This window comes from Crotalus tigris, unplaced genomic scaffold (assembly GCF_016545835.1).
Source record: "Crotalus tigris isolate CLP2741 ecotype Arizona unplaced genomic scaffold, ASM1654583v1 scf7180000017887.1893490, whole genome shotgun sequence".
Taxonomy (NCBI): Eukaryota; Metazoa; Chordata; class Lepidosauria; order Squamata; family Viperidae; genus Crotalus; species Crotalus tigris.
Window position 1 is genome coordinate 1,384,866 of NW_024096704.1, and position 18,390 is coordinate 1,403,255.

At 37.3% G+C, this 18,390-nt stretch overlaps 1 protein-coding gene across 1 annotated transcript in view; it reads left to right on the top strand.

Moving 5' to 3' along the window:
• HADH (hydroxyacyl-CoA dehydrogenase) overlaps window positions 1–18,390 on the top strand; it is a 36,385-nt gene that overhangs the window by 4,204 nt on the left and 13,791 nt on the right. Inside the window, exons 2-4 of the mRNA XM_039344020.1 lie at window positions 8,260–8,388; window positions 11,256–11,413; window positions 17,589–17,715. Of these exons, the coding sequence (XP_039199954.1) occupies window positions 8,260–8,388; window positions 11,256–11,413; window positions 17,589–17,715 (414 nt within the window). The remainder of the gene's footprint in view (window positions 1–8,259; window positions 8,389–11,255; window positions 11,414–17,588; window positions 17,716–18,390) is intronic.

Here is an 18,390-nt window from a genome sequence, read left to right on the forward strand (position 1 = left end):
TTCTTGCCACTTGGTGATTGTGTGCAGTCCTGGGGCTGCAGATTGCCCATCTCTGGCTTAACATTATTTGTGAACCCAGTTGTAGTTTGCAACAAAACATGGATATAACAAACTGTGATATCCTGTCTGATGTAAATCCAACCATTGTTTCCTGCATAAAATGTTGTTGGGAAGCAATCACGAGTAATTTTGGGCAAGACTATAAGGTACTGTTGCTTAAATGTGCTTTAAATACCATGGTTAAGCTGATCCTTATTACAGTACAATATCATGTTAGCATGTAATAATGGCTCATCTCTTGTTTGCTATATTTAAATTGGTTGTGTTTCAGTTTTTCAGGTCTGTTACTCTCTATTCTGCCTGTTATTTGCTTCTTGTTCTTTATTCCCTTTCCTTTTTCTTAATTCCATCTATGTTTGGCGCTTTTAGGCTGTAATCTAATAGGTTGGTTAAGAGTATGTGTCAGGTTGTATGTATCAGGCTACATTATTAATACATTTCATCCACTTGTAAATTAAGTTGTTGTTTTTGAATTATCTTGCAAAAAATAATTCTAAGACTTTCTAGCTTTTCATTGCTTCCTTTTACAGATTTATTTATTTATTATTTATTTATTAAATTTAATTTGACTACTCCTTGGGGATTTAAGTATTTGAGAGCACAATTAATGTCATTTTTTAAAATAAACCTGCCTGGTATTGGATATTTGTATAAATAATTCTACAGAAAAGACTAGCACAGAAATATTTTTGGTAACTTACCTTCCCAGCACAGACTGTGTTTTGTCACTACAGCATACTAGCAACCTGAGACAACTGCATGCTTTCTGTGCTTTATTCTTCAAGGACACCCTTCATTTGCTGCAAGGGATTAGGTGAAGGGTAAGCAAATAGAAGTTACTTTTATACAGCTTTTGTAAAGTTAAGATTAGACATGGTTTCATTCTAGAAATAAAAGTTTTGCATAACCAGAAAAAAAAGTGTACATTGTTACCTTAGCAAAGATGTGATCTACCATCTAGTGAGGCATTTGATACAAACCACACACAGCACGCAAACAGTGCGGGTCAATCAAAACAGAGACACCATCATTCCCAGCATCTTCCTAATTCCAGTAAACTCTAATCATCAACCAATTCCCCCCCCCCCCAAGTTAAAATATTACACATACAAATGCTGGAAAGCAACCCTTATTTATAAACATTGTGCTGAGGAAGTCTTGCTGGGACATGAGCTAAAATGTCTGCAAAAAAGCTGATTAGTACCTTGGCACTGAGTTCCCAAAGCCTGGGGGAACTCAACATAGAGATCTGTTTCTTCCTTGAGTAGAGTCAGCTTGTTACTTGATTTAAGAATATAGAGTAGGTCTGTGTAAGACTGTCTGGAGGGCCATTCTACCAATGGAACAAAGTATTCAGCAGACGGTTTGGTGTAGCCCAGGGGTAGGCAACCTTGGCTCTTTTATGACTCGTGGACTTCAACTCCCAGAATTCCTGAGCCAGCATGGCTCAGCTTGGAACCTCTCCCTTTCCCCTCAGCATGCTGGCTCAGGAATTCTGGGAGTTGAAGTCTACGAGTCATAAAAGAGCCAAGGTTGCCTACCCCTGGTGCAGTCCAAGAGAGAGGATGAGGAAGAAAGATGAATAGGAGAAGCGCAACAACAACAATATAACCCAGCTACTTTCCAATAAATAAAAAAGCTTCATTAACATAGCCATTAATATAAATTCGCACAATTATATTTAGGGATGTAAAATACTCAGGACTGAAATGTACAAAATGGTTTCACAATAGCTGTGTGGCATAGGTCGTCCATCCTCATCCTGGGCACACCTCAGGTATGTGAACATAATACCCGTCATTTCCAAGCAGCATGAATGTTGTTGAGAATTTAGGAAATTGAAATTCACATATCTGTGGAGGGTAACCAAGTTAAGAAATATTCAGATAGATTTATTAAAAATCATTTTATAACTGGCATTTGTATAGACTGTAATCTCAGACCCATATTATATGGGTCCGGTGTGACATCTCTACTAAATGCTGATGGTAGAGAAAGAATTGGCAATGGAAGGAGAAAACGTTAGCTTCAATCCTAATTTTGTTTTCCCATTATTTTTTCATACATAAATGATTTGTTTCTCCTATAATGACACATCAGGCACTCTAATTGAGAAGCCTATCTGCTAAGTGCATTGCACCCATTAAGATACTTGCAGTATACTTGCCTTCATATTCAGATTTCATAATGATAGGAACTTGGCTACCATCATTTAACATGCACTACCCAGATAGATGATACAAACCCCGGATAATTATATAACTTTAAAAAAGTTTTAAAATACTATCTTGCAAATTTCCAAGCGCAACATTTTAAGGGCAGAATCTAAGGGAATCTAAAGGACACTTTTCATTTAGAAGGAGGACTTAAGGGTTTAAATATTAAATCTTCCTTACTGGCTTTGGCAAATACATGTTAAAATGTAACTTTTCTTTTTTTTAAAAAAAAGAGGGAAGTTAACTGCTTTTATTTAGGGCTTTTAGAGAAAAGCAAAGTTTCATTTTTTATTTTTTTGCTGACTTCTAGTAGTCTAGTCATTCCAGGAACAAGCTGAGTAAAGCGTTTTATTTTCTGTTTGCAATTGTACCATCTTTCTGAACCAAGAATATTTCAAGGAAGGCTTGAAGTTCTCCTCATATTTCTCAGTTGTGTTTGTTTGTACCAGAGACGCAGAGTAAGCAAGATACAGTACTGCAATTGCCATCTTCTGGATAGTTGATCTTAATTCTTTTCCTCAATTAAGTGTAACAATACTATGGAACTATGAAGATGATGGTGCTCATTTAATTTCTTAAAAACAAACCATAATGAGGTAATAAGTTAACTAGGAAAAGTAGAGATTGATGTTACAGGTCCTGTCTCTATATGAAATATCATATAGTGGGGCCAAAGAAGCAGCCCTTTTCAGTTGCAGGGTCTACTCCAATGGTGGCGAACCTATGGCACGGGTGCCAGAGGCGGCACTCAGAGCCCTCTCTGTGGGCACTTGCGCCATCGCCCCAGTCCTAGGCCTTCAGCTGGGTTTTATAAAACCTTTTCGCTTTAGGCCTCCGCCGCCATGTGCAAAAAAAAAAAAAAAAAAAAAAAAAGTTCAATCAATCAGTCAATTTCAACTTCTCGCGGAAAAAAAAGATTTTGCAAAGTTGGAATTGATTGATTGAACTTTTTAGTCCCACCCAGTCTGCTGTTACCACCACCACAGCTACGCCCACCCAATGGGCCATGCCCAGCCAATGGGCCACACCCAGCCAATGGGCCACACCTACCCGGCACCTGACGATGCATAAGTGGGTTTTGGGTTGCAGTTTAGGTACTCGGTCTCTAAAAGGTTTGCCATCACTGGTCTACTCTATGGCATACCAGATTTGATCAGACAACCATTTGTCTGAAATGGTATAGGGCAGTGATGGGCAACCTTTTCGGCGTGGTGTGTCAAAATTCGGCAAAAAATCGAGCATAACTCGCGTGGTGTGTCACTTCGACAAAAAAACATAATTTTGCGCAATTTATAGTTTAAACTACAAAAATGTATAATTGCAATATATAATTGTATTTAATAAACCAAAAACAAATTATTTAACATACCTGCTTAGTAACTTCTTTGTTCATCAATCTGTCGATTTCGTATGTTGCCCTTGATATTATTGAACTTGTTTGGGGTGCCGTGAACTGAGATAAGTGAGGGGGAGGGCGAATTCTTTAACTAACCTGCATATTAGTGACTTTTTTGTTGCTGAATTTCATTGGCTAAATCTTCAATTGAAGGTTGGTATTTTGTACACTTCAGGCCCAAGCAAGCGCTACTAACCTCATCTGTCAATCTGTTTCTTTTGTTGGTTTTGATATTATTTAATGCTGAGAATAAGGTCTCACAAAAGTACGTAGAAGGAAAAATTGTGAGTAAAGCTGTTGCTATATTTTTCAGGGTGCTAAAAGTGTCTGGTAGTCTGTTCCAGGCACTCCAAATTTCCTGTTCGTAGTGGCACTCATCTTGATTCTCCAAGCGGCCCCTTTCCAGATTCTCAAGCTTTGACCTCAAGTCGACAAACACCTGAGCCCAGATGCTGTCTTGAAATTCTGCAAGCTGCATCTCCAAATCATCTATTTGCGTCCATTGGAAACCATTTAATTCCAAACTATTGTAGACTACTACATCAGGATACTTAATTATTCTCATGGTCTGTTCTAGGCTTCTAAATTGACTAAATCTATCAGTAAACTGGTCAAGTAACGAGTCTAAAACATGCTGGCACTTCATATGCAAGAGTTCCACTTCATTTCGTACAGCTGCACTGGCCTTCTCAAAATGCTTTTGTACTCGAGGAAAATACTTATACGTTTTAGTTTCTACATCTCGCTTGAAAATTTTTACTTTACTTTCAAAAGCTTTTATGTATCCAAACATAACATCAATACTTTTGCCAAAACCTTGTAACTTTAAGTTCAGTTCATTAACATGAACAGAGAGATCTGTAAAAAACATCAGGGTGTTGACCCACTTATCATCATTGAGCTGAGGAAAGTTTCCCAGATCCTTATCTTCAAGAAATACCTTAATTTCTTCAAAGCACTCCACAAAGCGCTCAAGAACCTTGCCTCGGCTCAGCCATCTTACATTATTGTACATCAGCAGTCCACTGTAGGTGGAATCAACCTCCAGTAAAAGTGCTGAAAATTCTCGCTTGTGAAGGGGGCGAGCAGCTATTAAATTAACTATTTTTGTAACAACTGACATTAAGTCATTTAAGTCAGTGAATCCTGCCTTGGCACATAAAGCCTCCTGATGGATAATACAATGAAAAGGCACAATCGGATGTCCAATAGCTTCTGTAAACAATTTCACAAATCCAACTTTTTTCCCCACCATGTTTGGGGCACCATCTGTCGTCACTGACACAACTTTAGAGATATCAATGCTTAGGTCGCAGAATGTTTGCATAACAACCTTACATATTTCGCTTCCTGATGTACTTGTTGGAACTGATACTAACTTTATCAACTCTTCTCTCATTGTGTGACTATCAGAATATCGACCAATAATGGCCAACTGAGCATGTGACATGACATCAGTAGTTTCATCAAGACAGATGGAAAAATATTTACAATTCCTTATGTCTCTCTTTAATTGATGTTGTACGTTTGTGTTCAGTCTCATTATTCGGTCTTTTATGATATTTCTACTGAGAGGTAACTCAGATATTCTCTTAATAATTGCATCTTTATTCTACATATCGTGAAATAGAAGTGGCGCACATCTTAGGAGAGTTTCTTTAATAAATTCTCCCTCATTAAGTGCTTTTGCATGCTGAGCTATGGAGTGAGCAATGCTCAAGCTTGCAGATGTTAAATTTGTACAGCCTTTTATAAATTTAAGGATGGAGTTAGATTGGCTCTTATAAAGGTGTAGCTTCCTGGAAATGTATTCTTTCCTTTCATCCTCACTTTTTTCCAAGAGCTGGGAATGATTAGTTTCAAAATGTCTATTTATATTCCACGTTCTGCTTACTACCGTTTCAGTACACAGAACGCAAAATGATCTGCCATTTTTTTCTATAATACCATACATCTCGCTCCATGTCTCTTGAAAGGGTCGGCCACTACTACCACTCCCTTTACTTAACCTTTGTTTTTTATTTTTTGGGTGCTCCATCAGTGGGCCAGTGACAGCAAATAGAATTATAGATAGCTTGTTAGCCAATTAGGGGTTAACTAGCCTAACACAGCCTCCCCCTCACTTATCTCAGTTATTATGGGCAATTACAAGTCCATGGCACCCCAACAGTTGCTGCTAATGGCGCTCACAGGTCCCCCTTACTGTGTGGCACTCACTAATTGCGGCCTGACTGGAGAAAGGCGCGCACTGTTCCTGCGCTCCTCTCCTGGGGGTCCTCCCTAACGTACTCTCAGCCGTGCTGATGAAGTGTGTGTGCACGGCACGCATGCCTTACCAGCAGCCCCTGCGCTGATAAAGGGGCTGTGCCTGTGCTTGCCTGTCAGTCGGCGGCGGCGCAGGCTGAAGTTTGCGGCGGGGACACAGTGAATGAGTGAGTGTGGGTGGGGGAGATCACACGTCCCGCCCCCCGTTCCTCCAGCACAGAGCGTATTTCTTTCATCCTTCCTGGATCCAAGGCCGTAGTGGTACGGTTGCTCTAGGGGGGCGGTAGTCATAATGGGAGAGTTTTAGTGGGTTCGAGTCCCACATAACCTGGTGACCCGCCAGGTATCCATGGGGATTTCTCTTCCGTGGCGAAAACAAAAAAAAATTTTTTTTCATCCTCGGCGTGCAGGAGCCGAGGATGAATTGCATAAAATCGCATGAAATCCTGCGTGTGTCACCCCAAATGGCTACGCGTGTCAGCACTGACACGCGTGTCATAGGTTCGCCATCACTGGTATAGGGTTTGCTGCTTGAACAGGGGATTGGACTAGAAGACTTCCAAGGTCCCTTCCAATGCTATTATTCTATTATCCTCTTTGCTGGCATTTTGGAAGGCCTTAAATACATGGAGGTTGGGAGGTGAATGGGGCCCTTGAAATTGTAATGTTTATCAAAACTTGCCACTATTTTGTGTAACTTCAATAGGCCTTATAAATATATTGCTTTGATCTGGAATTTATCTTCTGTTTTGTTTTATTTTTCCCATGGTTAACATGGTAGTTTCTGTTTTTACTTAAGTCTTCGTATTTGGGAAGAGTAGACAGAAGTTTGGTTTATTTGAATTTAATTTATTTGAATTAGGTTTGAGTTAAGTTCTACAGCATGGTTTCACACTTTATAGTCCCTACAAACTGTTAGGAAGAGGCTAAGGACTGTGTTCAAGGGTGCTTCCGAAACAGAAGGCCAATCAAAAAGTATTGAGTCTCTTTTTATGGGGCCAGGTCCTTTGTCTGTTCAGGAATTTTGCTGGACTGATATTTGAAACAAACAGCATAATGAAATTAATTTTGTGCAGCTCCATGCTTAAATTTCCACTTACTCCCGATGTCCAACAGATGACTTCAATCAATCAGAATAGAGCTGGAAGGGACCTTGGAGGTCTTCTAGTCCAGCCTCCTGCTCAAATAGGAGACCCTGTATCATTTCAGACAAGTGGCTGTCCAGTCTCTTCTTAAAAATCTCGAGTGATGAAGCACCCACAATGTCTGAAGGCAAGCTGTTCCACTGGTTAATTGTCCTTAAATGTCAGTAATAGGAAGTTTCCAGGTTGCTACTCTCCTTGATTAATTTCCATCTGTTGTTTCTTGTCTTGCCTTCTGGTGCTTTGGAAAATAAATTGAGCCCTTCCTTCTTGTAGTAGCCTCTCAAATACTGGAATACTGCTATCATGTCTCCCCTAGTCCTTCTTTCTCTAGAATGGCCATTCCCAAATCCTGCAACCGTTCTTCATATGTTTCAGTCTCAACATCTTTTTTGTAATGACCAAAACTGGATGCAGTATTCCAATGTGGCCTTACTAAGGCTTTATAAAGCAGTACTAATAATACTTCATGTGATTTTGATTCTGTGCCTTGTTTATACAACCAAGGATTATATTAGTTTTTTTGGCTGCTGCTGCACACTACTGACTCATGTTTAAGTGATTGTCCACTAGGACTCCAAGGTTCCTCTCACAGTTACTGTTTTGAGCCAGGTTTCACCTATTCTTTACTTGTACCTTTGGTTTTTCTTGCCCATGTATAAAACTTTGTTTTTCTCCAAATTAAATATCATTTTGTTGGATAGGGCCCATTGCTCAAGTCTGTCAAGATCTTTTTGGATTCTGAGCTTGTCTTCTGAGGTGTTGGCTATTCCTGCCAGCTTAGTGTCATCTGCAGATTTGATGAGTTCCCCTTCTATTCCTTCATCTAAGTCATTTATGAAGATATTGAAGAGTACTGGGCTTAAGACGGAACTTTGGGGTACCCTACTGCTTACTTCCATCCATGTACCGTAAATGCCGGCGTATAAGGCGACTTCCGCGAGCGCTGAAATCGGCGCCAAAGACGGGGGTCGTCTTATACGCCGGAAATACTGGTAGTTTCCGGCATATAAGATGACGTTCTAGGAATGCGGTCCGGCTATAAAGACGGGGGTCGTCTTATACGCTGGGTCGCCTTGTATGCCGGCATTTACGGTAGATGTAGTATTATTAAGGACTACTTGGGATAGGAAATTGATTAACTTCTCTTTTTCCTCCCCCTTTCATATCTTTTTTACAGGTTGCTGCAGCAACTGGCCACACAGTGGTATTAGTGGACCAGTCAGATGAAATATTAAATAAATCCAAGAAACAAATTGAAGATAGTCTGAAGAAACTATCAAAGAAAAAGTTTGCGGACAAACCTGAGGTGACATTTTATAAATATTGAGAAGGGTAGTGTTCTTTTTCATGTTTAGTACAAGGGGCCAACTTTCCCCAACATACAGTAGAGAAGCCTCAACTGTTTTGGGAAGCCACTAGATTAAGGAAGGCTGCTATGCAGAAACAAAATTTGGGGGACATGAGGAAAGCTAAACTAAAATCAAACGGGTATTGATTTGTTTTTTTAAAAACTGTTTTTTAAAAAAATCAAAATCCAACATAAATAACCGTTCTAAAAAGTTTTCAAAAAGTAGTGCTTCTGCAGGTTACATTGACTATGCATTTGTAGCCTCTGAAGACACACCTGTTAGAGGTTCACTGATCTGGTTGAATCTCCCCTCTGAAGTCAATCCAAAGGGTTTTTAACCTACTAAAGAAAAACCACCACATTGCTTCTTTTTGGACCTTTCAGTGATTTTCTGCTCCAGCACACAAAATACTTGCTTTTAAAGTGGATGAGGCTGCTCTTGGTGCTTTTTAAGTCTGAGCATTTCAGCAGCAGCAAGCTTTTGCTTTAAGCATATTGCCTTCAAAGCCTGTTTTCTTCAGTGTCTGAAGCTGAAAGTTAAGGCAAGTGGCACCTGTTTATGCAGTAATATTTTTTTGAAAGAGATGGTGCAAATGTCCCAGTTGTATAGAGTGAAAAGCTCAGGTGCAGATGATCGTATCTTTGAAGTTCTGCCATAGTGATGGATATCAGTGCTGACAGTTGCAACATGTGCTGTCAAACGGGGAGGGAATCAGAACTGTTGCACATTGAAAATTGTGTGAAGCCTCAGAAGTGGATTTTCATCATTTAATTGGGCAGGGCAGCGGGGAAGACATAAAGCTGCCAGTGGTTTCCTTTTCTCTAATGTATTTTGCTACTTGAGGGACAAGCAATAATGTGTTAGTTACCTGTATCAGTTCAATGTGCACAAACAAATTCCTAATATTTTATAATATCACATTCTATTACATGTTTTGATTTTTTTAAGATTTCTTAATTATTGACTTTATTGTTAACATTTGGGAGATGGGTGGCTATGTAAATTTAGTAAATAAATAAAGTACAAATGAACCATGTTACAGTTGAAGCAAGCTTCTGTTTATGCAGACAAGTATAACCCTCAGTTTGCAGCTGTTAAAATGAGTGTTCTACCAAAGTTTCTTTTCTTATTTCAAATGATACCTATTTTGAAAAAAGATGCCAATTTGGATGAATGGCAGAAGGGTATTAATAAATTTATTTGGGTGGGGAAAAAACCAAGAATTAAATTTAAGATCTTACAAGACACACGGGAAAGAGGAGGACTTAAGGCGCCTAATTTGAAATTATACAATGATGCAGTGGTTTTAACACTGGTTAGTAATTGGCTTAAGTTAACAAATAAAAGTATACTTTATCTTGAGGGATGGGATTTATTATATGGGTGGCATGTATACTTAATTTATAACAAAAAAGTTGACCAGGCTTTTAAATCTCATATTTTAAGAAGTGCTTTATTGCGTGTCTGGAAGAAGTATTATTATAGGTTAAATTATAAAATACCAATCTGGGGGATTCCTGGACACGTGATAGAGGAGGTATCTATGGGTGTGAATTTGGATAGGATTTCTTATAAGGAACTACTTAGATTGGTAGGGAATGATTGGCAATTAAAACCGTTAGTTGAGTTAAAGCAAGAAAATATTGTACAGTCTTGGTTTCAGTATAATCAATTGTTGGTTAGGTGGAAGTTAGATCAAAAGGTTGGTATTACCTTAATGGATGAGAATTTGGTAAAACAGATTAAAGATCAAAATCGAGCGCATATAAAGAGAATTTATAATGCTTTAATAGAATTGGATTCGGAAATGGATTTAGTTAAAGATTGTATGGTAAAATGGGCCCAAAATATTCAAGAACCGATTCCATTGGATATATGGGAGGTAATTTGGGTTAGAAATGTAAAATTTACCCAGGCCCAAAATTTAAGAGAAAATTTTTACAAAATGTTTTATAGATGGCATCTGGATCCTAAAAAGTTGTCTTGTATGTATCCCAATTTACAGCCCAAATGTTGGAGATGTGGTAGCTTGGATGCTACTTATTTTCATATTTGGTGGACTTGTAGAAATATAAAAGCTTTTTGGATTAAGATTTGGTGGAACATTCAAAAGATTTTTAGGAGAAAGATAAAGTTTACTCCACAATTATTTTTATTGGGTGTTATTGTAGATTGTGATGCTAAAGAAATTAACTTGATGTTGAATTTGATAACAGTTGCAAGGTTATTGGTAGGGCAATATTGGAAGAAGGATTGTTTGCCTACTATAGAAGAATGGATGCTTAAAGTGTCAAATTTAGCAGAAATGGCGAAAATTTCTGCTTACTTGAAGGATCATTCACAAGAAAGATACATTTCGGTCTGGAGAAGATGGATAGATTATGTTCAGAATAAATATGGGACTAAAAAGTTCCATTTAGTTTATGAGTAAATTTTAGAGTATTATTATTATTAATAGTTTATTATAGTAGAATTTTTATTAGTTTTATTATTATTTTAGTATTAGTATTGTTTAACAATTTGGATATTGTATTGTTTAATAATATCGACTTGTTTATATTATTATGTTTATTTTTAATTTGTTTATACCTATGTTAAAGGGGAGTTAAAGCGCATTATGGACTTGGTTATTTATATATTTGGTTAATGTTAGTTAGAGTTTGATTATTATATTTGTAACCCTGTACTCATCTCTGGGAAGTGGGGGAGGGAGAGGGAGGTTTAGGGTGGGTTTTGGGTGTATACTGTAATTTTTATAAAACTTTTCAATAAAAAAAAGTATAACCCTCAGTAAAAAGATTTTATTGCTTCTCTAACATTGCAGGCTGGTGTAGAATTTGTTGAGAAGGCCTTAAAGAATATAACCGTGAACACGGATCCTGTCTCTGTGGTCCACAGCACTGATCTTGTAGTGGAGGCCATTTTGGAACACTTAGCCCCCAAAATTGAGCTCTTCAAGACACTGGATACGTTTGCAGCAGAGTATGTTCTTAAACTATTACAAACCAGATACAAAAAGTCATGAGCAATTAGAGAGATGAAAATATTAATTTGCAGTACTATATCTTCTTCTGATTATTTTGATGATTGGTCTAAGAACAGAAGTTTAAATATAGGGTTGACTGTTCAGATTTACTCTCCTGTTCACAACCCAAATAAATATTTGACTAGATGCATAATCAGTTGAAAATGTTAACTGTTTTAAGAGAAATTGGGAGAATGAACGTTTTATTTATTTCAAAGGAAAAGCAGCTTTGCTAGGTGTCTGACTGCTTTCATTAAAACAAAAAATACAACTAATTTTGTTTCTACTTGCAAACTGCTTCTGGATCTGTTCTTGAAGTGAAAAAATGAAACTTTGATTTTGAGTTTTGCTGACTAGATAGATTTATTGCTATAGAAATTGCTTGTACATATTACTATGTAAAATTAAAAAAATTAGGTATGTTATTACCTTATTCTATTGTGTTAAAAAGTGTCAGAAGTGAATGCTTTTCTTTCTTTTTTCCCTTTTCCCCTACACTTTTCCCTCTTCCTTCTCTTCTCCCTTTCTTTCCCATTATTTGTCTTTATATTTTATATTTTGATTAATAACACTATCTATCTGTCTATTATCTATCTATCTATCTATCTATCTATCTATCTATCTATCTATCTATCTATCTATCTATCTATCTATCTATCTATCTATCTATCTAAACTGGTGGGTTATGGTTGGCTTTGAATAGTTTGGCAAAGCAATGTTCTCCAGTGGGCCATAAGAGCAACACCTGTTTAATTGATTTTAATACATTTAAAACTTCTAAATGTAAATAGCATCCTTCTTCTGTAAGTCTGACAGTAAAATGGGTGGTATCAGAATTTGATAAATAAATAAAAAATAATGCTAAACATTAAAAAAGAACAGTTTTTGTAAATTAGGGCCAAAGGAAAAGTGCACATCCTTTTTCCAAGCTTGCAAAAAGGTTTAATTAATGTCCTGGGGTTAGGTCCAAAAAAGTGGATCCAACAAGGACGAACACTTAATTTTGAATTCATCTAAATTCAATTAAAATAAACATATATACATAATTCTTACTTAAAGTCCACTTGTTCTGCAACTATTCCATTACAGTGGTACTGAATGAGGGGGACTTATGAAAGATCCTGGTAGTTATAGCTATTGCAGTCTTGTCATTGTGATTTGGGCACCTGACAACCGGCTCGCAATTATGATATCACAAGGTAACATAATCACCATTTGTGACCTTCCCTGTCAGCTTTTGACCAGGAAAGTCAGTGGGGAAGTTGGTGGGAGGTTGCAAATTGTAGTCATGTGAACTTGCATCATATAAGATTTGCTTAACAACAGCAATTGGTAGGGTCAGCCACAACTGCCGTTATAAGTTGGCGCAGTCATGTGACATTGCGCTTTGTCACCAAATTGCTTAGCAATGGAGCTTCTGGCCCCAGTTACTGCCATTAAGCAAGTACCTATATTCATTAAGTATAGTTAATATGATTTCATCCCATGTATTTAATAATTTTCCCTTGCTGTTACATCAGAAGTTAGAATGCAGAGCATCTGATTCAGGGGTGACCCACTATGAATCTTTGTTCGAATTTAAATCACTTATTTCTAAATTAAAATATGGTTAAGTGCAGTTCCAAAGTTGTATGGAGGCTAAGTGTAGCTTAATTATTCTGACTTTTAATTTTATAGTATAATCTTCTATATTACGTTTATTTTAACTTTCTGGCTTAATGCGATAAAAAAGAATACCATTCTTCATCCTTCTTTGCTATGTCATGCTAAATAAAGCATTCCAAATAATATTTTGTTCACCAGGAGCTGAGAACTCATCTTACTTTCATATTGATGGTTCTTATCATTTTAAGATATTCTTTGCTCTGTAAGAGAGGTCTGAGTGAAAATATTAACTTCAGAAAGAAAAGAAATGGTGTAATTCTCCTCTTGTGATCAAAGATTAAAAAGATATTCCTACACCAAAGAATCATTCTAGTAAATTATTTAGGCAAAGTGCCATCTCTTCTTCTTCCAAAGAAATGTAATCATTGCTGTTTCAGATGAATTACTGTTCAAAATTGAGCAATTTTATCAAAATATCATTGATAAAATAATCAACTAAATAGAGTTTAGGGGTTGATGGTGGAATGAATAGAGTACAAGCTTGTTTGATGGTTGTATTTTTCATAGATCATTGTATCCATATCATTCCTTTTAATAGCAGGCTGAAACAAGTACTGATGGCAGAGTAGCCTGAATTTTGACAAAGCCACATTCTGCAAAGTGTAGGGAAAATGTAAGATGTGTTAAAAAAAATAATAATAAGGCAAGTGATCAAAGAGGGATAAGAATCTAAAATAACTGACTTAGGATTGAAGCAGAAAATCAGGAGGGGCACAGAAAAAGACAAAAATTAGGATAGAGATGGAATGGTGTATCTTGAAAGCAAATTTATCAATCAGGAATCCTAAACAAGTGGACCATATCAACAATTTTTGCATTTTTAAATGTAAATAGCATATTGCAAAGCCCATGCTGCAGTTTACTTCCCAGTTCCTGGTATCTGATTTTAAGCCCACCTTCAAACAACATGAATGGTTGCATTGTTGTCAACCCTTCTGAAAACCCAGAATATTATTAGCCCTGTACACTTCATTGGGGAAGTGCAATATTTAAGGTTTGGGGTAAGTCTAGTCCAGGGGTAGGCAACCTTGGCTCTTTTATGACTTGTGGACTTCAACTGCCAGAATTCCTGAGCCAGCCATTCAATTCAATTCTGGGAGTTGAAGTCCATGAGTCATAAAAGAGTCAACGTTGCCTACCCTGGACTAGTCATTCAATGGAATCTTGGAAACTACAGGTAGAAAAGTCAGGAGAAAGAGGGTGGACAAGAATTGTAAGACTGAAATTCAGTTAAAATACAATTGCTATGATTACTTTCCATGTATTTAATAATTAACCCACCCTGACATATTAAATTTAAACTTCAGCATATAGTCATGCTGGCCACATGACCACAGAACTGTCTTCAGACAACACTGGCTCCCTTGCTAAGAAACGGAGATGAGCGCTGCCCCCTAGAATCAGACACAACTGCACAGGGGAATACTTTACCTTTATCTGTTTGTTTTATATCCTATTTTTATTTTTTATTACTCAAAATGCTCCCTCCCACCTTTTCTTCCATAAACAACCTTGTGAGGTGGGTTGAACTAGAAGGAGTGACTGACTCAAATTCACCCTAGTGCCTTCTGTGCCTAAGAGGAGACTAAAACTCAGTACGTCACTGAGATTTTGTTAAGATATCATTAAACCACCTCTTTGCAGCCTATGGAATAAGTTTGTACTTTTGTAGCTTTTATAAGATTATTATTACTAGGCTTTGGGGAATGTAGTCATCATTTTGTCCATTGTATACGCTAGTGTACTTCCAAGAAAAAAATGCCAAATATATTTGTGATTCATGTAAAATGTGTGCTGCAAATGTTTTTTTGCTTGAGCTTGCCTGCTGTAGTCATTGTCTCCTTTTTCTAAAATGCAGAAGAGTACTTAAATTTGGAATCTGTATTCATGCAAGTTTTTTTAAAATTTAGAGGCTACTTTTCTGCCTTCTTCTCATACGTTGTTGTCATACTTTGGTCTGAGATGAGTCTGAATGACCTATAGAAAAGCAGCAAAGAATTTTCTAGCACCTTAAAAAGCAACCGGTATCCACTGGAAGTGGAGCACAAATACAGTATTTCATCAGAGGCATGGAAGAGTATTCTGACAATACCGGCATATGTTCATGTGTGCCCATTCTTAGAAGGAGGGGACCAAAACAGTAAAAGGAAAGATGAGAGGGAAATGAAATGAAGTTAGAGGACATTTAGCGAGTGCAGAAAAGAGTGCAATCAGTGAAAATTGCCTGTAGCTAAACATTCTTATAGTTAGAAGGATATGGGTTTCTCAAAAATTACTTTGCTACTGAGCGCTCTCTCTCTCTCTCTCTCTCTCTCTCTCTCTCTCTCTCTCTCTCTCTCTCTCCTGTCTCTGTCTCTTGCTGTCTCTCTCTCCCTCTCTATCTCTCGATTAACTAACTATAGAAAAGAAAAAAAATACATAAAATTATATAAGAAGGAACAGAAGCTAAAGAAAATATAACTGTACAAAGGGAATGTTTACAGAGATACTTTTATCAATAAATTGAGACCATGTTTCACTCCAGTCATCTATGATTGGTCTATATTATTGTAATCAAATCCGTAGACCATTGAATATGTGGAGCGATGTGTTTGTGTATCGGATGCAGAACCATCGGTCTCTTCACTGTAAATCCATTTTCTTTGTGCGAATGTCAACTCCCGTGTAATTGAGATAGAATATAAACATCTGAAAATATTACATTTCAAGTTTGAGTTAATATATGCAATAGCTTCTTATAGAAATGAAATAAAAATTTTAAATACAGAATTTACAGGTAGTCCTCAGCTTATGACCACAGTTGGGATCAGTCGTTAAGTGAGTCACCAAGCAATTGGATTCAATTTTATGACAGTTTTTACCATGGCCATTAAGCAAATCATGTGGTTGTTAAGTGAATCACACAATTGTTAAGCAAATCCTTTTTCCCCAATTGCTTGTTGGAAGTTGGCTGGGAAGACCACATATCACGATCATCTAACTCAGTGGTTCTCAACCTTTCTAATGCCGCGACCCCATAATACAGTTCCCCATGTTGTGGTGACCCCCCAACCACTTATATATCACCGGGTGCCAGGGCCGTGGCCAAAGAAAAGGGGAAAAAAATGGTGGACAGCCTTGTTTGGCGACCCCCGTGAAATGGTCGTTCGACCCCAAATGGGGTCCCGACCCACAGGTTGAGAACCACTGATCTAATTGCAAGATGCTGCAATTGTCATAAATAGGAGGACCCAGATTTTAATCATGTGATCACGGGGGAAGTGCAATGAACATAACTTCAAGCACAGGTCATAAGTTACTTTTCTGAGTCTATAATAATTTTAAACTATCATTAAATGAGTCAAGAACTACCTGAATTCATTGCTTATTAATCTATATAAAGTGCAGTGTGGTATTTCTAAATAATAAAAAAATAAAATATAATAATAGCAATAATAATCTTTAAAAGAATGTAATCAAACTATTGATTTTTTTTTAATTTTTTTTAAAAAACCTCTCCTATTTTAATTCATGTGAAAAAAGCAAGCAAAAAATCCAAAAACAAAAAAGAAATATATACATACATAAAGTATTTTGAAAAACAAAAAACAAAAAAAATTCAAAAATATTCAAAAGTGCAAATTAGCAGTCTCTTTCCTCTTGCTTCCCTTTATTTCCCTTCCAGCTATTAATTGGTATTTGAATATTTTTACATTTTACTTTACACGTTATTACTCATTTCTGTTTGGATCAATTGCTCGTGCCCATTATCAATAAGGAATAATCATTACCTGCACTGCTAGGTTTCATTTCCTTCTAACTTAATTGTTTACTACTAGGGAAGCTCCAAATTAGCTCCAAATCAAATTGTGCATGTACTCTTTATTATTTTAATTTAACTATTGAGAGAACAAGTTAATTTTTTTTTTGCTGAGAAGATCAGTCCCTGGCTACTACTCATTAAGAGTTGAAAGGAACTTGATGATACATAATTAATTGATTGGGGGGGGAAACATTTTTGAATTAAAATTGTTATTAGATGTTTGTAGAAAGAAGAGCTGCAACCAACAGTGGTTCTCAACCTGTGGGTCGGGACCCCATTTGGGGTCGAACGACCATTTCACGGGGATCGCCAAACAACGCAGCCCACCATTTTTTCCCCCTTTTCCTTAGCTGTGCTACTCCCTTTTATTCTATTGGCTTTTGAAAGCCAATAGAATAGACTCTCTTGAATAGAGTCTAATTCTATTGGCTTTCAAAAGCCAATAGGAATTGTCCAGGCTGTCTCTGCCCTGCTGAGCCCGCCAAAAGTCCCATTCTGCAAACGATGCTGCACCAGTTGAGTAGTCCTCGACTTACGACCGGTTGAGTAGTCCTTGACTTACGACCGGTTGAGTAGTCCTCGACTTACGACTGGTTGGGGGTCGCGGCATTAAAAAGGTTGAGAACCACTGAACTAACATAAGGTGAATATTATTTTCTCCCCAGGCACACGATATTTGCTAGCAACACTTCCTCTTTGCCAGTCACGGACTTAGCAAATGCTACCACCCGGCAGGATCAGTTTGGGGGTTTACATTTTTTTAACCCGGTACCTCTGATGAAGCTTGTAGAGGTAAGGAGTCTTAATAATATTCTAAAATTAATCTTGCGCCATGTTCGGTGCATGCTGCTATTTAGGCATTAATGAATTATTTATAAAAATAATAAGGATGGGATGCAAATTAATAAGTTAAATAAATATATTAATTAGATGATTGAGACTAAAACTATCATTAAATTTCTCCTCATTGGAGCAGATAAAGTAGCCATTTGGTTTGAGAGTCTGCCCCAACAACTTCCAAGCAGAGACCAAAGAGAAACCCAGCAACAGATCACGAGCAAAAAAAAAGTATCTCCCCACTTGAGGCAGTGATTGCCTTGAAACTTTGAAGTCATACATATTCAAGACTGCAGGTAGTCCTCGACTTACAAAAACAATTCAGCCTAGAATTTCCAACTGCAAGCAAGGCAGTTAAGTGAATTTTGCTCCATTTTACAACCTTTTTTGCCACAGTTGTTAAGCAAATCGCTGTGGTCGATAAGTAGATCATGCGGTCATTAAACAAATCTGACTTCCCCTATTGACTTTGCTTGGCAGAAGCCAACTGGAAAGGTTACAAATAGCAATTACATGACTGTGGGGCAGTGCAACTGTCATAAATACATGTGAAAAAGGTCATAAGTCACTTTTTTCAGTGCTGTTGTAACTTTGAATGATAAGTACACAAATGGTTATAAGTCAAGGACT